General features: G+C 57.1%; 1 protein-coding gene across 4 annotated transcripts in view; it reads left to right on the top strand.

Moving 5' to 3' along the window:
• The window catches only part of LOC116947842 (girdin-like), a 74895-nt gene extending 50374 nt beyond the window's left edge, over nt 1-24521 (top strand). The window contains exons 14-35 of one of the 4 annotated variants that reach the window (XM_076071087.1): nt 177-314; nt 948-1259; nt 1748-2068; nt 2583-2948; nt 3576-3703; nt 4699-4840; nt 5412-5603; nt 6088-6249; nt 6744-7021; nt 7840-7983; nt 8301-8487; nt 9874-9986; nt 10593-10685; nt 11179-11429; nt 12700-12777; nt 14884-15285; nt 15490-15567; nt 16202-16276; nt 18441-18521; nt 18888-19099; nt 19624-20885; nt 23870-24521. In XM_076071087.1, coding sequence (XP_075927202.1) covers nt 177-314; nt 948-1259; nt 1748-2068; nt 2583-2948; nt 3576-3703; nt 4699-4840; nt 5412-5603; nt 6088-6249; nt 6744-7021; nt 7840-7983; nt 8301-8487; nt 9874-9986; nt 10593-10685; nt 11179-11429; nt 12700-12777; nt 14884-15285; nt 15490-15567; nt 16202-16276; nt 18441-18521; nt 18888-19099; nt 19624-20885; nt 23870-23948 — 5094 coding nt within the window. In that variant the 3' untranslated portion in view covers nt 23949-24521. The remainder of the gene's footprint in view (nt 1-176; nt 315-947; nt 1260-1747; nt 2069-2582; nt 2949-3575; nt 3704-4698; nt 4841-5411; nt 5604-6087; nt 6250-6743; nt 7022-7839; nt 7984-8300; nt 8488-9873; nt 9987-10592; nt 10686-11178; nt 11430-12699; nt 12778-14883; nt 15286-15489; nt 15568-16201; nt 16277-18440; nt 18522-18887; nt 19100-19623; nt 20886-23869) is intronic. The other 3 variants (XM_076071090.1, XM_076071089.1, XM_076071088.1) reach the window with 3 other exon arrangements.
• The last annotated feature ends 497 nt before the right edge of the window (nt 24522-25018 follow it).

A 25018-nucleotide genomic window follows, 5' to 3' on the forward strand; every position in this document is an offset into this window, starting at 1 on the left:
TTTATGATTATGACCTGATTCGAATCCTACAAAACGGCCCAAACGTATCGTTTAGCCGGGTTCCCCCCCCCCCACCCTCCACCGTTGTCGATGGCGACAGCGGCACAGTTTTCACGGGAAAAATTAAATTCGTCGAAGTGGTATCTGGGCCCTAAACGTCGTGCGTGCGGCGCCAGGTGGAGCAGCTGCAGGCGGAACTCCAGAGCGAGCGAAGAAGCCTCAAGGACATGGAGAGTCTGAGCAACGAGCTCCTGCGCGACAAGGAGCACCTGGAGGGGAGCATGCGGACCGTGCACGACAACTGCAGGAAGCAGGTGTGCGGGTGGCCACGCGCACCGCCAATCCAGCGCCGAGTGAAGCTTCGAGAATGCGCCGGGCTGCGAGTTGGCCTGGAGATTGCAGTGCACCAAATTGTTTTCATGAACCCATCTGTTTCGGAGCTTTGGAGTGTGATTTTTTTTTCCCGTGGGTGTCTTAAGTTTTTATTCGTGGATTATTCGCGTTGCTAATCTCACGCACGAAAAAAAATAGCTTTCAAATAAAATTGGCCTAACACTCCGCACGCTGCACTCTCCTGAAAACACACAACGATACTCGGTGAGACTTTCCTGGATAAATCACCGACCGTCATATAATATCCTCTGACCGAATTCCGCAGAACGTGCCCGATCTCATCAAGTCTCGGAGCTAAGCGGAGTTGAGCCTCGGATAGTGCTTGGAGGGGCGGCCGCCTTGCATAAAGCCGGCGTTCTCGGCCGTCCTTCTGCGTCGGCAGCAGTGTGGATTGGATTGACAAAATAGCCGTTTAAACGATAAATAAAAAGACATACAACACACGTTAAAAGAGTAGAAACTGAAAATCCCATCGGCGTCATTACCGCCGCCGTCGCCACTAGGCTGCTCGGCTCGACCGCACCTCCTTTAACAGCGCCCGTGACCGCGTGCAGATGAAGGCGCTGGAGCAAGAGAAAGAGAAGCTGATGCGGCTGGTAGAGAAAGAAGCTGACGCCGACGACGCTGGCAGCACCTTGGCGGCGGCGCCGGCGGAGCCGGGAGGGGCACGGCTGGCGCGGCTCGAGGCGGAGCGGCGCGAGCAGGCGGAGCGTGCGGACGGCGCCGAGCGGGAGGTGCGACGGCTGCAGCGCGAGCACAGCCAGCTGCAGCGTCGCGGCGCCGGCAGTGCGGAGAGGCTCGCCGCGCTCCAGCAGGCGCACTCCGCCCTCGAGGAGGACAGCCGCAAGCTCCGGAAGACGCTGGAGGTCAGGGCAAGCGCCGGTTGCGCGCATGGGCATGCGTACTCGACACGCCGGCCGATACTTGCAATGATTATCGCGCTCACGAGCACTTGCGGGTTGGGGCGTCGGTGCCGTGGTTCGCAGCTCTTGCTCGGAACCCTACGAACCCTAAAGCCTCGTGTGCGTAGGAGGCACTTGAAGGGATCTCGAAAGTAGTTCTGTGATATCACCTTCCGCAGGCTGTTCGATGGCCCAGGGTGCTGTTACACTGCTTTACGTTCAGTTCTATCAATTACAGCGAGGTGGGAGCTGGACGCCCCGCCCTAGATAAGTGTTCCAAACTTGGCCGCGTGCGTGCTCTACACAGCAGTTGTAATTACAGGCCAGCACGTAGGCCCTGGTGACGGGGGGGTGGGGGGGGGGGGGCGCTCAATGCCACCGGTAGAGGATTAGCTCGGTCGGAAAGCGCTAACGACGTGCGCTCCCTCGTGCTGGCACGCGCTCCCACGCAGGGGCTGCAGGGCGTGCGCTCGCAACTCGAGGGCCTGGAGAAGGACAACGCGCAACTGGACGAGGAGAACGCCGCCCTGCGCCACACCGTCGAGTCGCTGAGGTCGGCCGAGGGGCGGCTGGTGCAGGCCGAGCGTGACAACCGCGACCTGGAGCAGGAGAAGGAGACGCTGCGGCGCTCGCTCGAGGGCCTGCGCACTGCCGGGCGCAAGGCCGAGCGGCTCGAGGCCAGCGTGCAGGCCCTCGAGACGGAGAGCCAGCGTACCCAGCGGGCGCTAGAGGCCGCCACCAAGAAGGCCGCGCAGACGGAGTGCGAGCTGCAGGTGCGTGCGGGCGGTCGCGGGAGACGGATCGGAGAGTGCTTGCCATTATCGCCAGAGAAGATCATTGGAATAGTTGGTGGGGGGAAAGGGGGTAAGCGAGTGACTGGGGATAATCGGTGAGAGCTGCATTGTTTATGAACCCGTAAAGCCTATCTAGTATAGCGAGGTCGATAAAGGTGGCTGGGCATGCAAATATGCACGTGTGTGTGTATAAGTAGGGAGCGGTAGTGTGGCAGTTATCACGCTGTGTACCCAGCGACCCGAGTTCGATTCCCGATCAGGACTAACATTGGTAACGAATATCTGAACCTGTGCCCGGGCCTGCCCTCGGTTGACTTCGCCTTCACGGAGTACCTGGTGGGAAAGCTGTACTGGCCACACCGGCCCGTCATGCATCTGCACTTGCCTGCCTGGGCCCGCAGAGTAAAAAAAAACGTTGCGTAGCTCAACCAGATTAGCTATGTAGCCGTTCCGCGATGGGTCAGGTGACGTTGCTGTGGCTGTGCCGGCACAGGAGATGGAGCTGGAGAACCAGTCGCTGCAGCGCAGCGTGGAGGAGCTGCGCATGTCGGCGCGCCGGCTGGAGGTGGCGGAGCAGGCGGCTCGCTCGCTGGAGGCCGAAGTGGCACAGATCGAGAAGGAGCGCAAGCAGCTGAAGAAGGAGGTGTGGCGGCTGCGCCAGCAGGCGGAGGTGCGCGAGGCCGTGGCGGAGGAGGTGGCGGCACGCATCGCGGAGCTGGAGGTCGACGGGCGCTCGCTGTCGCGCGAAGTGGCGCGGCTCTCAGAGTCCTGCGCTCGCCTGCGCGACGCCGAGCGGGACAGCAAGGAGCTCCTCAAGGAGGTCACCATCGGCAAGAAGACGCTGGCGACGCTCAGAGAGGTTGGGCCGACGCGCCGGCGGCGTCCTGCGTGTTTTGGCTTCGTCGCGTTTGTGATTGATGTTGCGGGGAGGGCGTTAAAAAGCTTGTTTTGATGTTTGAATCCAGTCGGGCAATCGGGAGTCGTGGCGTGAGATGAAGAATCCATACCGAACTCTCTCGGAAGGCGATATCGCAGAACTATTTCTGAGATTACTTCAATTGGCCTCGTTGATATATAGTTTGCTTATCTAATTTGTGATAGTCTCCATAATCATGCGAACTGTAACGTTGTGTTATATATTTTTTTATACTTGGGGATGATGCATTTTTCCTCTTTGACCTACGATAGGGATGTTCACAAAGCAGTCAAACCAATTTTTTTTTAATATTCCCAGACCTGGAGGGTTTTTCATATCGATACGTCTCAGAGCCAGATTTTTGACATGTAGTGATTTGTTTTGTGTGCAGTCATTGATCGGATGGGCTGAGGCCATCGGCCCAATTCACCGGTATAATCACGATGGTGGCTAAATACGGGATTCACACCCAGGATTTTAGTAAATCGATTGGTTACAGCCCATGTTTGGAATACACCAAGAATCCTTGAGTACTTGTACGAGTTCGGGGTTGCTGCGTGCGGCGCGCAGGACCTGGTGACCGAGAAGCTGCAGGGTCAGCAGCTGAGCAACGAGCTGGACAAGCTGAGCAACGAGCTGGAGAAGATAGGCCTCAACAAGGAGCGGCTGCTACAGGACGCGCACAGCAACGACGATACGTAAGGCACACGCGCCACCGCTCCCCCACTGGCTCCTGTGCGTACCTCCACCATCAACAGCCGCACCTACGCCAGTGCTGCTGCCCACCTATGTACACTCGCACACCACCATATGCGCCAGCACAAGCTTACATGCACCATCCACTACAACGCCTACTCCAACACGGCTCACACCAGCACCACCACCTACAACACCTATACCACCACAAGAATCGTGGTGGCGCCGTGGTGGAGAGATGTTAACTACCTCGCCTGGTCGTGGGTTCCATCCTGACCCTAACGCCTGCTGTATATTTGGAGTTTGCATGTTCTTGCCGTGATGGTGTGGATTTTTCTCCGGTTTTCCCTCCACATTTAGAAACATGCATTTATAGTATTTGCCAGCTATACATTTCCACACGATAAGCCACTTCGTTGAGCTATCATTTGTTGCCAGGTTGCTTCTGAAAAAGCTATATAGCTCAGTGGGCCTTAGCTGGTAAAATAAAAATCTTTTAATTTGATAGTTTTAAAAACCTCCCCTACTTGGACCATCTACAACCAACATTGTCTCCTACATACACCACCTTAAACAGCATGAACTCCGTCACCCACATTGAGAAAAGTGAGTGATCACCCTTGTTCAACAAATAAATTTGACTTGAGCTCCATCGTATCAGTACCACCACCAGCAACAGAAACCTCCACTATCAACGGTACCGCCACCACCAATACCATCACCGTTTCCGCCACCTGCAACCAAATCAGCCCGATTGCGCCCGACCTCTTTGCATCTCGGAAGTTCAAAGCAGGACGACGCATGGTTCGTACCTCAATCGGAGACTCGGGCAGTAGGATTGGCTTGCACGGTTTGTCCGGGAGACCTCGGCGCACCGATGGAAAGTCAAATGCGTTCGTGCGGAGCTCCGAGCGTTTGTTTATTTGCCGCCGTCGCGGTACGAGCTCTTAACGGGTCCCCTCCTGTGGTCGCGGCGACTGCGGCAACTGCTGAGCAGGAAGTACAAGATCCTGGAGTCGAGGATCGAGTCGACGCTCAAGAAGACGCTGGAGCTGCGGGAGGAGAAGATCTCGGCGCTGGAGTCGCGCCTCGAGGAGTCCTCGAACCTCAACCAGCAGCTGCGGCAGGAGCTCAAAACGGTTTGTGGAGCACCGCGCCTTGTCCTTGGATCCGCCCCCCCCCCTAACTTTTTGGGTCGTTTTGAATAAAAATAAAGTTATTACGAGTAACAAAAACCAGTTGCAGACATTTGCTTGTGGTGAACCGTTGATGCTGAATTAATGCGCTACCCCCAGTAGGCTCTGTGGCTGATGGGTCGTGTAAAAAATACATTTTGTGTTTTTGGTTTTATGTGGAGGTACAGATATGGCAGGGAGGTGTATTGTTTTCTTATTTATCTTGTTTATTACATTCCCCACGGCGACACTTCTCTTCAGGTTGTACAACGGTCATTTAAGGGCAAGTGAGGATTGTTACTCACGTATTTGAAGTTGAGATTAAAACCCTAAAGGTAGGGGGAGTGGCCTTTGTGACGCCTCCGACCCAGAACCCGGCGGCCGGTTCAGCGGGGCCCTCCGCTTGCCTTCGGGATTAGGTGACGTCACCACCGGCCGGGCGTGAGAGACACCGTCGGCAGGCAGGCGCACGTGCGAGCTTACGGAGAGGAGGAGCGGATGCGAGTTGCGATCACGCGTTGTGGCTCCCAACCAGGTGAAGAAGAACTACGAGGCTCTGAAGCAGCGGGAGGAGGAGGAGCGCAAGAGCGGCGGCGGCGGCGGCGTCAGTCCCCTGCCGGGCCGGCGCGCCGACGCGCTCGCCGTGAGCCAGACGCAGAGCGAGTCGCGCGAAGCCACACGAGAACTGCTGCGCGTCAAGGACCGGCTTATCGAGATCGAGAGGAACGTACGTCCGTGCTCTCTTTCTCTCTCACGCATGTGCGCACGGCCGCCACTAAAGATGTCACGCGGAGCGAGATGTACCGCCGAAGGGTGCTGTGGCACGGTGTCAGTGAGGCCAACGAATGACGTGTTCTGGGATCGAAGCGTGACCCCCTAACCGTGACGGTGCGTTGAGAGTTGTCGTGGTGGGCGAATCGTTGCATGCCGTGATTACTCCCTCTCCTTTGGAGAGACTGAACTTTCCATAGTAATGTGGAATTTCAGCGTCTGGCTCAGGTCCAGCCAACGGAATCAAGTGCTGCCCAAAGCTCGCTTGAGCTTGCAGGAACTTTAACGTGACTTTGACTGTAGTTATTATAATTATTATCATAATCGTGAGTTTCTTGATTTGCTACACGATGATCGATGAATCCTGTGACACAAACTTTCTTAAGACTGCTGCCCCACCTCCCCCCATGCTGCTGCTTCCCGCCCCCCTGCCCCCACAGAATGCGACGCTACAGGCAGAAAAGCAGGCACTGAAGGCGCAGTACAAGCAGCTGGAGTCGCAGAACAACCACCTGCAGACGCAGATCCTGGCTCTGCAGAAGCAGGCCGTGTCGCTGCAGGAGCACAACACCGCGCTGCAGACGCAGAACGCCAAGCTGCAGGCAATGCACGCACCCCAACCACAGCTCATCGCACAACCACATCCACACAGAGATCACGCGCGCAATCTACGTATACCGTTCAGGAGAGTGCTATTAGGGAGCACCTATAAAGGCTGTCGCGCCACACAAGGAGGTGTTGCGACCAGCCCCGCCTGCCTTTGTTTCCCCGGTGCCAATGCTTGTTTAGACACGGGGGAGGCCCAGGACTTGTTGAGATGTTGCTCTGATATCACTCGTCACTGATGATAGCCATGGCCTGGAACCGAACCGGGTTCACAGCGCAATGCGCCAATCACTGCATTGTGCCCCAACAGCATCAGCTTCCGTGCTGCCAATTATTTTTTTCCATAGACAAGCAACACACTCCATAATGCACGCGTACACCCGACGTTTCCCGGCTTGTGCCCTATATCTGCTGACCTCTTGCGCATCGCCGCCCCCCCCCACCCATACCCGTCCCCTTCTCCCGCCGTCGCCCTGGGCCCCCCGCGCAGGTTGAGAACTCGGCCGTGAGCTCGCAGAGCGCCTCACTCATGGCGCAGAACGCGTCGCAGCAGGGCCAGCAGGCGGCACTGGAGGCCGAGGCGGAGGAGCTGGCGCGCTCGCGGGAGCAGCTGCACGCCACCTACGAGGCGCTGAGCCGCGACCACGAGCGCCTCGTGGGCCTGCACGAGCGCCAGGCCGCCGACTACGAGGCGCTCATCGGCAAGCACGGCCACCTCAAGAGCGCGCACCGCGCCACGGAGCTGCAGCACAAAGAGCTGGAGGACAGGTACCGCTGGCGTCCGTCCATTTTGCGGCCTGTCATGGGCTGGCATTGCGGGATTAAAGTCGGGGGCGTGCAAACTTTGCAGCCCACAGGGCGGGCCGGAAGCGACCCGGCTTTGGGCGACGCTCAAGCACCGGCGGGGGGGTGGAGGGGGTTTGGGGTCACACGAACGCGTGGCCATCGACAAGGCGGGCTGTCCCACTAAGCGACGTCACTCTGGCTTACGCAACGTCTAAGCTTCCATTCGACCATTTTTGGTCCAAGGAGAGCCGGGAGATATTCTCACAGTGGCCCGAGCTCAAAAAAGGTTGCACGCGCCCCGGCTTTTAAATCTTAAAGTACGACGGGGCAGCGACTGCTTGTCCTTCAAGTCTAACTGAACTGCGGTCAATCGATCTTGGATAAAAATGTGTTTGGTAAGACGTGAGTTTGACAAACACGATGCTTGTGCTGCCATTTAAATAGGTCGGACGGGAGGGGAGGAATGGTGGTGAGGGGTGAGGGATGGGGGTGAGGGATGGGGGTGAGGGATGGGGGTGAGGGATGGGGGTGAGGGATGGGGGTGAGGGATGGGGGTGAGGGATGGGGGTGAGGGATGGGGGTGAGGGATGGGGGTGAGGGATGGGGGTGAGGGATGGGGGTGAGGGATGGGGGTGAGGGATGGGGGTGAGGGATGGGGGTGAGGGATGGGGGTGAGGGATGGGGGTGAGGGATGGGGGTGAGGGATGGGGGTGAGGGATGGGGGTGAGGGAGGAGGGCCGAGGAGGGAGCTGTGTATAGGTTGAGTGAGCCATTCGTTCTTCATGTGCACGGTGCCGCAGGTACAACACGCTGCTGAAGCAGAAGGTGCAGCTGCAGGAGCTGGAGGGCGTGCTGCGTGCCGAGCAGGACAAGCTGGCGCAGGATGCCAGCAAGTACGAGTCCATCGCCAGCGACTACCACCGCCTGCGCGACGAGAACGACAGGTGCAGGCCACTCGAGCCGCGACACGTCGCTAGCGACTAATCGACACGCGACACATCTGCGTGCGCCAGTGTGTGTGTGCGCGCAATAGTGCTTGCCAAGCAGAAGGGCGGCTACGTAACACCCCGCGTCGTGTTGGCACAGCGTGGAGTTCAGGTTGTGCGCGCCTGCCAATCGTCTCGGTCGGCTAACTCGCGGCGTTGTCAGTTAGCCGACGGAGACGACTGGCAGCGAGCCCTTCCCCACTTCTCGCGGTCTCAAAGCGCGCCCAGCCCCGGCACGGGCACCCTCGCTGACTCGGCGTCCGCCCACCCCGCAGGCTGAACTTGACCTACAGCCACCTCATGAAGGAGCACGAGGGGCTCCAGGTGGATCACAAAGCGATCAAGAGTCAACTCAACGGGAGCCGCCTGGAGCAGGCACGGCTCGAGGCCGAGTACTCCGAGCTTCGCGAGCACTGCCAGCAGCTGGACGTCACCTCGGCTAAGCTGAGCAACCAGTGCGAGGTGCGGCCCCCCCCGCACCGCACTCCCTCCACTCCACAAAGACCCCCCCCGTTGTATAGCCTTTAGAAACGTATTGCTACAGGATACTACTGCATCTAAGCTGGACCCGAAGAGTGGCCAACGTAGACGTAAGAAACAGGTCGCACACTTTTTGGACACACACGTAGGATGTACAACAACGGGACCTAAAGGAGAATGGCTTGACGAGGACGTAAGAGACTTGTGCTAGAGCATATTGGCACAAGACAAAGGAAAGTGGAAACAAATGACGAAATGTGCAGTGGACACTTACGGGGCTGTCTACCCATGGATCGTGATGATGGTGATGATTTTGATAGCCGTTGGGGCAAGTGCTGTTGGCCAGCACATACGAAAGGCCCATTGTGGACAGAAACTACGCCTGGCCTCCTTTATCTCCCCACCGGTGGCGACGTTTACACACTGCACCGGGTACTAATTTCAGGCTCAGTCAACCTAAGGGAAGCCCAGGATCGGTTCATATATTCGTCACCGATGTAGGCCGCGAGTGTAGGATTCGAACTTGCGTTTTTACGGGTTCGGAGCAAAAGTAAGAAGAGACGGCTGTCATTTTCATTCTCCTCTCACAATCCTGTACTCGGATGCCACCTCAGAGCACCGATGGTGTCTGTGTTCCCAATGCATGTGCCTGTGCCCGTGCACGGTTATCATACCAAGCCGTGTGCTTTCAATCAGGCCGATCCAGGAGGCCGGTCGTGGAAACCGGCCGTGACGTCACACGCCAAGTTCACAATCCTAGCCATGGATTTTTTGTTATTTTTTGTTATCAAATGCGAGCCCGTTACAGCCCGTCGCGCAGCTCTCAAATCCAGAGAACCATCCCGACGCAACCGAGCCGTATGTAGCAGTTGGGGAGGGGGTAAAACGAGGGGGAGGGGAGTACCCGCTGCTCCAACTAAGTGAGGACATCACGTTGTGGGAGAGATGAAAGCCGTGGGTATTGTTAAAAACGGAAGAGCATTTTTTTTAATGTGAACTTTTAGCCATGCCTTACTTTGCTGGTTCTGTGCTGATATGTGAATTGGAGGGAGGAAGCCTAGGACCGGTTTGGATAAATACTCTCCACTGATGTTAGCCATGGCCAGGAATCAAACTTGGGTTGCCAGGTTCACCATGCGATGCAATAACAATTGCAGCACCGTTTCACCCATGGAAAATTAAATACGGTCAAAAATCACACAAATTGTCATAGGCTGTCATTTAAAATATTCTTCCGCGTGAGATTTCATTAATCTTGTCACGAGCATAAACAAACCAATTGTATACCGATGACTTGATGCGTCATCACATGCTCTCTTCCGCCAAGGCCAAAGGAGGAGGTGACCGTCTCTGTGTTTGCGTGTGCAGCTTCTGTCGCAGCTCAAGGGCAACCTGGAGGAGGAGAACCGGCACCTCCTGGACCAGATCCATAGGCTCATGGAGAGCAAGGAGCAGTACCACTCTGTGCAGATGCAGTACATGTACGTTGCTAAAACCCTGGCCCCGCGCGTTTTGCAGGGGTTCCCCTTGGCTTAGCCTGTTGACGTTAAGGTACTGGGGCTGGCTCAAGCTGTCGAAGCTGGTACCGCTGAGATCCTGGGTTCTAATCCAAGCAGCCGTCTGCAGTTTAATGGAGTTCTCAAGCGTAGTGAATTAATTGTGTCAGTCCGGTCACCAGTGATCGCACGAAATAAACCCATCGGATTAAATTTGGCTCCACTTAATTGGACTACGCTTCAGCTTTGAGAATTCATATATTAGTTTGACTGTTGGACTACGATCATTACCCTCGGTGGCAGAGTGAGTGAGAAAGTGCTGCCCCCTCTCCTGCTGTATTAAATAGAGGTCACTTGAAGGGATCTCAGAAGTAGCTCTGTGGTATCTACTTCCGTGGGCTGTTTCCAACCACAAATGGGGCTGTGCTCGAGATCTAAATAGATTCTCCGTCTCACGACATATTGTTAAAGAACATTGTGACTTTTGACCTCTCGCCGTCATTGGACGGCAATGTTTGCACAGGGCACATAGAGCAGGGAGGGGAGTGGACGGTACACGGTATTTGGGATCACGTGCCACTTGTGCCGCAGAGACAAACTGAACGAGCTGCGGAGGCAGAAGGAGAGGCTGGAAGAGAAGATCATGGACCAGTACCGCTTCTACAGCCTCTCGCCACCGCGACGGTACGGCAGGGCTCAGTGCGGCCGCTACAGACGCCCTAGCGCACACGCACCACGTGGTCTGTGCCAAACCCAAACTATATGGGGCAGCCAGATGTAACCCAGCGGTATCGAGGCGCCGCCAGTTGAAACGTAGCAGCATCTAATCCTGTACGGCTGACTGCTGGTGAGCGCCGGAAGAGCGAAACCAGTCCAGAGTTTCCATTGTTGAAGCAAATTCTACGTGGTGAGTAGCAGAAGGCAGTGTGGCAAAATAAAATTGTTGTTCCTATGCTCATATTTATGCTGTCCGCCTTCATCAAACCGCACTGACCGGCGTGATCGGGTCTCGTCGAACAGGGGATTTGGTGGTGCCACGTAACGTCGATCGCGAGCGCAGGAATCGATTTGAATCGATTTGAAACTTCTTGAGACCCTGCCTTGCAGTGAGCCTCGCGCGTGGCTCAAAAACCTCCTTAGGCCACGTCGTCATCAATCCCCGTTATCTCTCTGCTAGGAAAAGCAACTGGATCGCGGCGAAGATGAAGAAGCTGATCCGGCCGAAGAAGGAGGGCGGTGGCGGCGGCGGCACCGGCGCCGGCAGCAGCACAACCGTGGGTCGGGAGCAGCTGCGCTGCAGTGTGGAGGGGGCGCTGGGCGACGGCCTCCCCGGGGACAGCCAGGACAGCTCGTCCGTCGGCTCCAACTCGCTGGACGAGATCGGAGCTCACGGCGCCCACGCTGTCACCGTCACCCGCAAGAGCAGCAGTGAGTGGCTCCGCCGGGCGGGCGAGGCGGCGGGGCAGGTGGACAAGAGGGCAAGCGGGGCACCGTGTAGCAATATCAGAGTTCCGCGCTGTTGTGAGACTTTTTTTTTTTACCCCGTAGGATTTGGACCCGGGATCAATATATAATATTTATTTGAACCCTGGTGTACAATTCCTATTCAAGCAATGCGTCTCCCTTCCACCCTGCCCGCGGTCAGAATTAGGGTTATCATTAGGATTAAAGAGGTTAGCCTACCTACCATGGGACAGGGTTAAAATAATATAAAATATTATGACCCCAGAATTAGAATACTCCGTCTCCGGGTATTGACGCCGAGCTAATGTTCAACCGTTGTTGTCAGCTGCTCGTCAGTTATTCGATGCCCTTGCTTGTGCTGTATGGATGTTCCGGCACACGGGCACGTGAGTCACCGTCTGGCAAACCGCCCCGGCTGCGCCCATCGCCAGGGAACGCAACGGTTCACCAGCTGAGCCGTTAAGATCGACTCGTAGCTTCGCATGATGTTCGGTGCCTAACGGTGCGTCGATTCGTCAATCAAAATCGATTCTTGCACTTGCAAAACATCCGTGCGCTGACGGTATTCCAATGTTTGCAAAAAATATATCGCTCGTGCCATGCCTATAAAATGCAGCCATCAAGTCATGCATACCACTACATACGAATATGCACGTATGTTTGTTGAACTTCTTTCGCACTGTACGTAGCCAACCGTGCTCATAGGAGGTGCGAAATCTAAAGTCTATACATGCCAACGTAAATATTCTGCGTGCACCACAAGACCGAAGGGCATACATTTGCCAATCTGATCGCGACGATCTGTGGGATCGTGGAAGGTGGTGGAGGAATCGCTACGTCCCCGTAAAGCCTCCTCTCCCTCGCCTCGTTTGCAGGTCACCATCTCCCTCTCGTTTTTAAGCATCGAAGGATTTCTAAGCGAGCTCTCTCTGTCTCCCTCTCTCGCGGCTTCGCTCTGCCGCCGGGCTGGAGGCCACACCGCGCTGGGTCGGCACGGCACCCCTCGGCTAAACTCCGCGCCGCACCCCCCTCCCCACCCCACTGTGGTGCTCTCGTTGTCGGTACCCCCCCCCACCCCCTCGCCACCACAGCGTGCAGCCTTCTCCAAAGTTTGACCTCTCTCTCCACCTCTCTGCCTTCCTGCCTACCTTCCCCACCACCTCGCGGCTCCACCGCCTCCCGCCCACTCCTCCCCCCCCCCCCCCGGTGTCCACGTTGCGTCCCCCGCGCGCAGCGAGCACACTCAAACGGCTGCTGCGGAGCAGAGCCAAGGACAGGGACGAGCGGAAGGCGTTGCACCGGCGATCCATGTGTAAGGCGCTCCACCACCCCCGCCCTCCCACCTGCTGCGTCGCGCTCCCTCCCCCAGCATGACCCTGCAAGCAGCTTCCATACTAACAGCCCGAGCCCTTGCCGCCCGTCATCTCGCCCCGTGCGTCTCGCCCGTGACTGCGACCAAACTCGAACCCCCCCCCCCACCCCGCGCTACTCGGCGCACTGTGGTGGACTCTGTGTGCGTGAAGCGGGCTACGCGCTGCGCTCTCAAAACCTCTTCGTGCGTTTGTTTTGACGGAGGTGTGGGAGCCCGTGGTTTTTTTTGTCGTCGTTGTCTGCCTTGCGATTAACATTTTAAAAACATTTTTTAATGCCGCGTGACCGTCATTCTTCGTTGGCTTGCATCCCCTTTCCGTTGCGGCTTATTTTTTGCGGGGTTTTGTCGGCGAGGCGAAGTAGATGGCTGACCCTAACGCTCGAGTTCCCTCCTCCCAGATGATAAAATACCCAGTGGAAAAATTGTTCCAAACGTACCTCGGCAGGACCCTCTTCAAAAAAGGAGTCCCTGAGACTCGGCAAAGCTTTCCCCGAGTAAATAACGGGGGACTCTTCATACGACTCCTCTGCTGTGTTCCCGGCTTGTACCGCGTAATTGGATAGCACGATGTCCGACGTTTCTTCAGGCACTTATGCACTCCGGGTTTAGCAGTGGAGGGTTTAGCTCTTAAACGTCAGACGCCGTGCCGAACAACACGGGCATGCAAACCGAAAACCACGGTGCAGAAACGGAGCAGCTCAACCGCGCAAAAAAACACCCAGAAAATAAGACTCTTTAACGTCCTTATTAGCGTTCCAGATGCCTTCCTTTCCAGAGACCCAGGTACGGCCGCGGCGGCCTCGCGTCTAACAACACCGACGTGCCGCCCCGACAGCTGCACGCCGAACGCCCTTTAACCCCCCCCCCCCACCACGACCCAGCATGATTATGGCGGCGATGCCGTGCGACCCCGGCGCATGCTTGGCATGAGACTGCACGCACACGATGGGAGGATGGAGAGGAGGGAGAAGGAGGAGGGAGGAGCGAATGATGTAGGCGCACGCCCCCCCTCCCCCGGGGGCTCGGGCTGCCTGCTGCGCTTCGATTAATCAGCCGTCTCGTTGTCGCAGTGACCCGCGCCGCGCAAACCGCCGCTTTTGTCTCTGTGGTAATCATGTTTTTGTTACTTGAACGGGGGTGTCATAGGGGGGCCCCGTAACTAACAGAGGTGGGGGGGGGGGCGGGGGAGAAGGGGTGGGGGGGCGGGGCGGGGGGGGGCGACACCAGCCGATCCAATTCTGAGTGACGCCCGAGGGGGATTTGTGAATTACAGGCACAGCTCATTTACCGTTTTCAATTAACAAATCGCTTATGTGGCGAAAAGCCATACACCGCATTCGTATTCCTGTTGTTTGAATGACCGGTTCAGCGAATGGAATGACTGCAATCTATATCTCGTCCACTACGTAGATTTTTTGTTTGTTATGCACGAGTTTTATATTAGGGACGTAACGTAACCATTTGCAGATTAATATGGAATCTTGCTTACAGTTCATCAAATTACAAGGGGTGATTTATTGCATTCCCACTTAAAATATCGGTTATGTAGTCTGCTTCAAATCGTACTATCTCTCTTTCTCTAGTGGATCACAGCGAGCATCTTATTATGCCACTGGCATTTGTGTAACACGATAGGAGACGGGCCGGTTTTTTAACGCGCGTTGGCGCATCACCACCGGCTGCTTGCGTGTAAACAACTGCCCGGGACCAGGATCCCCCTGCTCCGACTTAAGACCCTGCCCCGGCCCCCCGCCCCCCCCCGCATTTAAACATGAGGGCGGGCAGCGCATCGCAAACGCCGAGCGATGCCGGCACACCGCCGTCTGGGCGCCGCCGAGAGTGCGTCTCTCTCTGCGGCGGTCACGGACGTCGCCGACGTTGCCGGCGCCTTCGCGTTGGCCCGACGAGAGCACCGGCGCCATCGCTCCGGCGCAGCCCGGCAAGGCGTCCGAACTACAACCTCGTTTCTTAACCTCTCTCCACTTTATTCACCTCCCCCCCCCCCCACCTCGTTTCGCCGTGTTTCCCGACCCCCGACTCGCTCAGCGATGAACGACCTGGTCCAGAGCATCGGCTACTCCCTCTCAAAACTGGGTGGCCTCAGCGGCGACGGCAGTGGTGGTGGCGGCGGTGGCGGCGGTGGCGGCGGCGGTGTCAGCGGTGGTGGTGGTGGTGGCGGCGGCAGCGGCGGCGTCGTTAACATTTCCAGCAGCTCCAAGACCCTGGAAAGGCAGCAGCAGCAGCAGCCGGCAGGATTGATGCAACAACAGAAGCAGCAACGTGCAGGCAGCATGGACGCGCTGGACGGGCCGGACGAGGGCCTCTCTCGGCACCGCCGGCGCGACCTCGGCTGCATGGCCTTCTCCACGTCAGCCGTCAACATGGTGGCCAGCACCTCCACGCCGACCCTCCTCCTTGCGCGCCGCCGCCCAAAGGGGAAGATGCCAGGTGGGTGGGTGGGGGGCAAACTTGTAAATCACGTTGCATTCTTTTATTTAAAGAAATATTTAATGCACACTCATTGTGACTCATATATATACACGTGTGCGTTAACCCCATCGCGCACCTAGCGTGGCACAGCTTATGTTTGTGGTTTATAAAACCCTTGTAGAGCATTGCGTCCCTTGGCTTGTGTTGCGTTTTTTTTATCAGTGAGTTCGTCGTGCGAGGATTCGGCGTTGCCCAGTCCCCAGGAGCTGCATTCGTCCACACCAATGTCCAGCGCGACATGTACGTAGCCAACCGTGCTAATCGACCCCGGGCCATGCGTCAAGTACACCCACAAGTGGAGTACACATCATGTTACATGAGGTTTTGACTAAATGCCAGCTCTGAGAATTAAAAAATCTCGCTTTGACTGTCATACAACAAGCGTTTCTCTCCATAGCAGGGCGGGTGGGAAAGTGCTGCTGCGGGTGTACATAAGAGGTCACTTTTGAAGAGATTTCAGAAGACGTTCCGTGATATCCCCCCTGCCATTGATCAATTCAGTAACACGGAGCGATTAGACTGCTCTGTACGAGTTCCGAGCGGATTCATTTTGTGATGTTACGCCGAAGGCACGATTGGGATAAAGCTCGAGGGAAAGACAAAAAAACACTCTCGTTATTGATCTCGGTCAACGAGAGTTTGTTCCTGGAATATTCTTGTAATGATAACGCATCAACATCACAATCTGTTGCTTTCCTCGCCCACCATAAGACTCGAGCCGCTCGAACCCTCGCCACCCTCCCCATCCCGACCCGCCCGCCGGTGCCACCGAGCGGATTAAAACCCGTGAACCCCAACCCCAGCGAACGCGACCGTTTGTGATGTGTGCCGCCGCCGTCACGTCTCCTCCACGTGCCCTCCACGTGCCCGCCAGACGGCGGAGCGTGGGAGATGGAACCCGCGGGGGACGCGGGGGCCTCCGTGTGCGCCGCACCGTGCCACTCCTGCTGTAAGTGCAGCGCTGGCATCGCTGCGGTGGAGGGGGGGGGGGCGTCCCGCCCGCTCCCAGCCACCCCCCCATCCCCTCCCCCCACCCCCCATGCCTTTCGCGCTTCGTCTGCGCTTTCCAACGCTTTTGCCCAAATGTGCCATCGCCTCGTTTGTTTTTTGCGGTTTGTGTTTTTTTTTCATTTCCAGGGCTCTTGACCGGCACCCAACGCCACCGATCGAAGTGCACTGCCCAGTGATCGTTTGGGTTCGGTGCTTTAATCCGGCCTTGCAGGTCATGCCCCAACTTAGCGCGTGGGCCACAGCAGACACTGGGTTCCGTTGGGGGCGGCCGAGACTGTGGTGGTACTGGAATTAAAGGAAACATTAACGGAGCGCATGAGCTCAGTGTGCACGAGTACGCATTACACAAAGTAATCAAATCTCCCCACTTAACAGTTAACGCCGCCTGATAACAGAAAGAGCCCCAAATCGGCTGGCGTATCGGTTAACGCGCCCGCTCCAACGAAGGGCGATTTCCACAGCGATATCTGCGCATGGCGTGAAGCGGACCGCGCTGTTTGTTGTTACTGGTCCGACAAGGATTAGCGGTTCCACTTGAACCGTTCCGCATCAGGTGGCCCTGGCGAGCGGAGAATCTGCTGTGGGCCCATCCACGACTGTGTGTGGTGCTGCGCTCTTTGAGCCGCAGCGTGCGACAAAGGCAGCTTGACTCGAATGGAAAGGGGGGAACGTTGCTCGGCTTTATCGTGGAGGGTCCGCGCCGAGGTTGCAAATTTGTTGGACTTTAGTTTCCCGCCATGTCGCCACACCGATGTTCAGGGGGTACGCTAATGAGGAACAGAAGGGTTTACAAATTGCGGTCAAGTGCGTCATCGAGAGCACTCTAGCGACACATCGCTACATGGACATTGTATGGCATAGCTGGGCCTTCAAGTCCCACATAAGGCAGGTCTGTGAAAAAAGACCCAGGTCGAGGATCGCCGCTGCCGTGGGAATTTGCAGGAACGACCTGGGGGTGCCCCTCGGCTGATGCGCTACGATCTTCCACCTTCTCGCTGATCTTAACTCGGTGGCAGTCGCTGGGCTCCAGCATGGACCCTGGGAGCTCGTGAACAAAGCTGCTGGATGCACAATTAAATAACGCACTGCACCATCACAACCGGGACACTGAAACCAACAACAATCTCCTGGTTCCCTGATCTGGCGAACATTCTGCCACCAAATATCCGTGAAGACATCGCCCAAACTGCAAGGGGCGTTTACACATTTTCTTGCCAACGACAACCAAACCTACCCATCAACCAAGGCCTCGACAGTGTACCTTGATACCAACTCAAGTTCCGACTAGAGACTCCACCTAGTCCACCCAGATCCCAAAGAACGCTGGAAAAACGCAGACGTCCAGAATAAATACCTTATCCGGAACCCAAGCATCATCGCACCTCCTGGCTTTCACATTCCTCCTCAAAGACAACCGGTGTGCCGCCATCGGCCGCATCGGAACATCAACAGGCCGAGTGGGAAAATTTAAGACACGGCCACAGGAGTGCGACTGTGGCTATGCAACCCCAAACGATGGACCCAGACAGGAAACCACTGTAGTCTACGCTCCTTCAACGGAGGAGGAACGGCAACGCTGCACACACTCTCTCATGAAGCCCGGTCACGGCTAGCAGACCTTGACGCCGGCAGCTTGGCTCCTGAACATGTTGCTGCCCTGCGCAAGAATAGATGACTTTATTTTCTTCTTCGAAAAAACTTCAAGCGATTATGTCGCTCAGCCTGAGACACGCACACAGAGCCTTGGTACACATCTGCAAGGCAAGAGCTGTCAGTCTTGTGTCTTTTAAATCACAGAGATTGATTCACCCACACAATTCGCTGTTGTTGGCGCGTCTCTGGACGATCGGATGCCCGTCTTCCATCTCCGTTCGGGCCGAAAGCATGGCTTGAGGCTGCTTGACGCTGCACAGGTGTCCAACTCATGAAATCCCAGTTCTGTTTCATTCCTGCGTGATGTGTTCCCCATTCCCCTTGCCCTCCTCCCTTCTACCTCCCCTCCTCCCCGACCCGGCTGTAACTTCACCTGCCTTCCCGCTCGCCCGCCCGCTCGCCCGCCCGCCCGCTCGCCTTCCCTCCATCAACGCCCTTCCCACCCCAAGCCTCCGGATCCTCAAGCATAGACAGCAACCGCCGGGACAGTAGCAATAGCAATAACAACGCCAGCACGCGGGCCAGCAGAGGTAATGCTTCTCACCTTCCCTGTGCCCCCCCCCCGTGCCCCCACGCCCCCCCACCCATTCCCAGCGTCCGCTTGCCTTTTCATTTGTTGCGTAAATGAAAGTCGGCCATTGCTTTGCCGCGGCAGCGTCGCTCTCTCGTTGTTTGATCTCATAGTTAAAAAACACATGGCCATCCACCATTGTGACTGCACTCCGAGTCACGCAATCCTTTCTCTTTGATAAAGCTGGCCATATGTTTCCCGATGCGGAGGGCCCTCCTGATCAGCAATAAGCAATGTTATTAATACAACTATTATTATTTGTAAAGGCTTCGCATCGACAGCGAGCCAGGGGCCTAACGGTGCAACGTGCGGCGCGGTTCGGCAGTTAATGGCGCGCCGGACAGCCCGGCGAGCGAGGAGCCGGTGTCGCCCAGGACGCCGGGGACCCCGGCGCCGCCCATTTCCACGCAGGTGGCGCCCTCGGCGCCGCCCGTGCCTGGCTTGCGGCACAAGCCAGGGATCGGGTCGCCGGGCAGCGAGCTCATGACCCTCGAGCAGTTCCTGGAGGAGAGCAACCGCCTGTCGCCGACGTGCCTGGTACGTACGGCACCACCCTGCACGCCACCGCCGGCAACGTGATCGTGTGATCGCTGCTCGCGCGCGCGCGTGTAGTAGTAGTAGTAGTGGTGTGTACGCACTGCGCTATGAACCCAGCTGCTTGTGTTTACTTCAATTCCCAGCCACGGCTGACACCAGCAGCGGCGAGCGATATCGGAGTGATATCTGAACTGATCTTGCCCCCCCCCCCACCATGACTATCGTAAAATAACTCCCGCGACTGACTTGGCATGGGGAGGCTTTCTTACAGCCAGAGAATGACTTAAAGGCCGAATTCAAGACGAAAAGGGCATGTCAAATTGAGACGGTCAGAATGTTACACATCCCTTGGTCTTTGCACAATTGTGCAGCGGTGCTCCATTAATATGGTGACCCGCATCTCGCGGTCCGCTCAGGCAGGTCGTGCTTACGAGCTTGCCGTGACGACGCAGGCTCCTACCACCTCCTCGGCCTCCAACACGACCCTCCCCCCCCCCCGCCGCGTTCCCCCCGGTATCTCTCAGCGCAAGGTCGTCAGCGAGGAGAACATCCTGGACGGGCGGGAGGAGCGGCCGGCGGCGGGCGAGGCGCAGGACCGGCGCCATCAGCGCGAGCGCGTCGGCTTCGCCGCTCGGGACGGCGTCCGCCCGCCCAGGCCCGGGCAGTACGTGCGGCCCAGCCCCCGCAACGGCAGCGCCGCGGACGGCGCCAGCGGCGACGCGTCGGGACCGGGCCTCGACGGCCAGCGCCGGGCGCTGTCCGTGGCCGAGCGGCTCGACCGGCTGCAGCAGCAGCAGCAGCAGCCGCGATCGTCGGATCCCGACGGGTACCTGCACGGGAGCAGCACGCTGCCACGCAAGGGACTCTCCGTCCGGGACCGCCCGCCGCTCGCTGACGACCGGGGGGCCTCGCCGGCACGCGCCGCCTGCCGCGGCGAGGACGCCGGGACGCCCGGCGGGGCCGTGGCATCGCCGCCGCCGCGTCCCGGCTTGCCGGCCGGCGGGGTGGCGCGCTCGCCCTCGTGCAGTGTGCAGGAGCTGATGCAGCACGACCGGCGGCGACCCGTGTCGGTGGACGTCTCGCCCGTCGGCGACAAGGTGGCCTGCGCAACCGCCGCCCCGCTGGGTTCCCAGAATTCACAGCTTGCCGCAGAGCGGGAGGCGGTGGAGGCGGTGACGGCGACGACGGCGACGGCGACGGCGGTGCGCGTGCACCAGCAGGAGACGCACCCTCGGCTGGAGCGGCCGCAGTCGTTTAAAGTCACGGCCGCGACGGCGAAGTCGTTAACGCCCGAGTACCCCTGCCGGCCGGTCGACACACGCCGCTTCTCGTTCGCCCCGGCTAAGGAGGAGGGTGGGGGCGGCGGCGGCGGTGGCGGCGGTGGCGGCGCCACAGCCCGGTGGTGCGTACCGGGGACGGGAGGCAGCGTCAGGAAATCGGCTACGGCCACGCAGATCGGATCGCCGCCGGGCAGCGGCGCGGCGAAGGAGATGGTGGTGACGCAGGTGCAGCTGTCGGTGGCGCCGCCATCGGGCAGCCTCATCCGGCTGCAGCGGCCCGCGCCGAGACCCAGCGACATCGCCATGGTGACGCCGGTGGTGGCGGTGGGGCCGGCGTCGGGGTCGCAGGACGACGCTGAGCAACAACAGCAGCAGGCGGTGGCGCCGGTCGCCGTGACGGGCACGGACACGGTGGACGCGAGCGCCGTTACGCCGCCACCGCCCAAGGACGGCGCTCAGACGCCGCCCCAGGCCACCTCCACCCCAACGGACAAGCAGACCGTGTGGTACGAGTACGGCTGTGTGTGAAGGGTGGGGGGTGGCGAACCAGAAGATTTTAGGAGGTGGGGGGGGGGGGCGGCAGTGGTGGGGATGCCTGAAACTTAACTCGACTTCGCTAGAGCCTGCCCACCACCACCACCATCCCACCTCCTGAAATCACGCCTTCCCAGCACGATGCGATTGAGCAGAGCGAAACGATTTTTTGACTCTGGTCCGCTCGTGTTTTTCCAAAGCCGGAGGGAGGAGAGGCGCCCGTGGCTGGATTGACTTAACCGAGGGTTCGCGGTGCATTCCCGTCGGTCCCTTGCAGGACAAACCTGACGGACAACCCTGATGAATCAAACCCCTTTGCATGAGAATTCACAAACCCCCACCCCCTGCTTACACTACAGACGGACGGGCAGCAGCACGGCAGTCAGGGAAGACTGGCGACGGACGGCAAGAGGAACCCTTCATCTCGTTCTGAATCGCGACCTATATCTTTACGGCGTTGCGTTCTTTTGTTAAAGTTTTGCCTTTCCTTGACTTTGTATTTTTCTCGTCTTTATCCGTGGCCATCACCAAAATGTAGAGCGTTGAATTGAAGAGAACGATGGGAGTCCAAATTTAAAACCAAGGATCTTGTTTTCGTGTCACGTAGGTTGTAGCCGCGAGTGTAAAGAATGCCAAGCAATAATGTGTGTACGACAGGGAGGGGCGCGAGGGATTTTACCCCCGGACGTTAGCCCCTCCGTGTCCGTAGTTTACAAGCAATGCGTGATTGTAAAGGGAGAGCATTGCTTAACGCTTCCAATCCTCAGTCGTTTCGTTTTCCGAGTGCGGTCGTTTAAATCTTCTTCAACGCTAACGACAAAATACGGTTTGAAGCGCGCGGGCGGGCCTGTCCGTTGCATTGGCTCAGTGACAATTAAACATAGAAATATTTACCCGGGGGAGCCCTTGAGGAGTCTCGCCACCAAGTTTTAGGAGGTGCAACCACACCTATTGAATCGAGAAACGTTCCATTTCATCGAGACCTATCAACTCGAGAGATCACAACCTTACCCCGTCATAGAGCCCTGTTTGTTGACCACCACCCTCCATTCACTTGAATGGATATCCGATGGTTAAATTAAACCCCCGTCAACTTTCATACACGTCCATTTAATTCAAGCGGTCGCCATTCGCTTGAACTGAGCCTCCTTCACCTACGTCACCCGCGCGGCAGTGGGACACTGCTTGTCGAACGCACAGACGCTCATCGGGAGCCCGCGTTGCGTGTTGTGATGGCGGCAGTGAAATGATGCGGCGAACGCCAAATGCGTCGCTTGGTAGATCTCTGCACGGGCGCGGCGATTCTTTCACATGCCTGTCAATCCCTTATCAGTGCCTACCTTATTACAGACCAAGCCAGACCTTATTCATCACCCCGTGCTCCTTATGAATCTCAACGTTCATCCTACAAAGTCCCATCACAAGGGAGAAACACAAAGAGACACTTTTTTTAAAATTATGTTTGCCCGTATTGTACGCCGCATGAACTTGAAAACTAAATTTCCCTGTACACGAATACGGGTAAACCGTATGGGTTTGCAGGTATGCTTTCGCTCGACCAAATATGAAGAGGTAACTGTCCTGGGGGGGGGTGGGGGGGGGTGAAGGGGGGGAGTCCCTTCACCGAGCAGCGGTTAGAGATTTCGACGATGACTTTTCTCAAGTGTACTATTGCATGTAAATGGGGGCTGCGACGTCGCTCTTACTCTTGCGGACTCAAGTTAGCTGGCGGCGAGGTCACGCGTCGTCAGATAATCGCCCGCGGCGCCGTGAGCTCAACGGGTCGCGTGAAGCCGCCCCCCTCGGCCCACCGAAGGCGCTCCTCGCCGCGCGTGGTCTCCGCCGCCGGCCGCGAGGCCCCTTGGTGTGTAGTTCGCCGCCTCGTGCGTAACGGCGCGCAAGGTCTGAGACTGGGCTGTCGTTTTAATTGGGCCCCTTTTTATCGACGGTAGGTTTTTTTTAGTTATTTTTAGTTAGCTCGTTTTCATTGTTATTTTTCGTAGAGTTTCGTTGGGTAGCCTGTAGCACGTTATTTAATTAACGTCAGATTTTTATTTAAAGACTTCATTCGGTCGGAACGGAGCCCCGAATTTTATACGAATATACATGCGAGACTCCTTTTACCTGTGACGGGCGGGCAAATGTGGGAGAACGGAGGTGACAGATAAGAGAGGATTTGCACGAGAGAAAGAGGGTGGTGGATAAAGGCGAGGTTCACATTTTATTTGCTGCAATCTACACTACACGATTACGGCGACGATCGAAGACTCGGCTCACAGAGAAATTATTCCATAAGGACTCCTTCCCGTGCGTTTACGGGTTGCACCGCAAGCTCTGGTTCACGGAGAAGCTCCCCGGCGCGTGGCGCGAAACGTTGGGACTTCGTGCCGAACAACGCGCGGTACGCCCCAAATACGCGTCGGGGGGAGGTGTTGGGCGCAGCCGCGAACGCCGACGCAGCGGCGATGAACTCCACAGTCGGTTGTCATTGGTGAGTCATCTGCCGAGCTCACGCCATCTCAAGGCTGTTCTCACGAGGGTTTCTGCATTTAGGTGTTTGGCAAATGTCTTTACCGAGTAGTTTTTGTTTTTCTTCTGTTCGCTAAGTTGAGGGAAGACCACGACAGTGCCCGGAGAAAACCCACACGTGTGAGGCGTGTGACGCCTTTTGTAAGACAATTGTACGTATTTTTCGTGAACAACCTACTTTTGCCGTACTCCATTGCCTTCCGCAGGGGCCAGCCTGTCACCCCTGCGCGGGTTGTAGGGTTTACGCGTCGCACACAACCAAGTGCGCATACACCAAACCGCTGCCTCCAGGTCACTTGTGATTGCGGTTTATAATCGTGGGCACCACTGCCCTTCCCCAGTGGGCGCATCGTGTTTGGCATCGGCGTCGGTGCTCGGAATAAAATGAGGTTCCCCCACCCCCTGTCCATTTTTCCCTCTTTCGTAGCCTGGCGCCTTGGTGCAGGCGCACCGCCTGCACGCTCGATCGCTCCGCCACCCGGCCACCGCCAAACTCCACAATCTGAATACGACTTGAGCTAGCGGTTGATGATGAATTGGACGATTGGTTTTATGCAGCCGACAACGCTTCCACGAGTTGCCGCTCAACCCGGGTTTAACAGCTCTCTTGTTACTGCTTGTCCTTGCACTATGTAAGTTAGCAACCGTGGGGTTTTTTTTTATCTGTGGAATTCGTTTTTTTTACTACTATAATACTCCGTGTTGCCTGTCTGTCTGCAGCAGCAGAAGCGACCTAACCCCCGTGTCCCGCCACTTCCGTGCGACGTGACGTCGGCTGTCAGACACCCCCGCGTGTCATAAAGCTGTGTTTTTCTCAAATTCGACACCGTGTTTTTTTTTACCGACGTTTTTTTTTCTACAAACTCCGCCTTTGTTTTCCAATTTAAGTTATATTTGACGTTCACTTTCTTGAGACTGCTTTCCCAGCTGTTTTGAGATCGTGGCGATACGTATTCCACCCTGTGCTATCTCACAGATTATTGACCGTCTTGCCTGATGTCGATGTTTAAAGTTGTACGTCGGCGCGTCATGTCATTATCATTGCTGTTATCATTATTATTAAAAAGAGGCCGAGTCTGGATGTTTATGGAGTTTTATTCTCGTATCATAACAACAGCGGTGGACGGTCACCACACATGGCACACTCCAGTATAGTAATATTCTATAACAATAACTCATACTGACCCAATACCAAAGGGGTGTGGTGATCGTGGAAGAGTATACCCACCCCCCCCCCCCCCCCAAGAGATGCCTCTCGTAGGGAAGCCCATCCGCCAGCTGTGGTTGTCAGCAAGCAATTGCAGGGCTGCCACCGCGACCTCCGACCCAGCGGGTACCGCACAAATACCCACAGCCCAAACCGCACGATCCACCCCTCCGACGTGCGTCAGTTCCCGAAACGTAGATCGCAGCACGCGGAAGCGAAACGTCGGACAACGGAAACGCATCGGAGAGCCGCTACTACCCCCCCCCACACCCCACCACCGTGCACAGAAGCGCACCGTGCACGTGAGAGGAAACCTGGGGCACGCACGCCCTGGCCAAACCTCGCAGCCCAAGTCTCCGCGCAGCTACT

The sequence above is a fragment of the Petromyzon marinus genome, chromosome 31 (genome assembly GCF_048934315.1).
Source record: "Petromyzon marinus isolate PM22_M1 ecotype Great Lakes invasive population chromosome 31, UKy_Petmar_22M1.pri1.0, whole genome shotgun sequence".
NCBI classification, from domain to species: domain Eukaryota; kingdom Metazoa; phylum Chordata; class Hyperoartia; order Petromyzontiformes; family Petromyzontidae; genus Petromyzon; species Petromyzon marinus.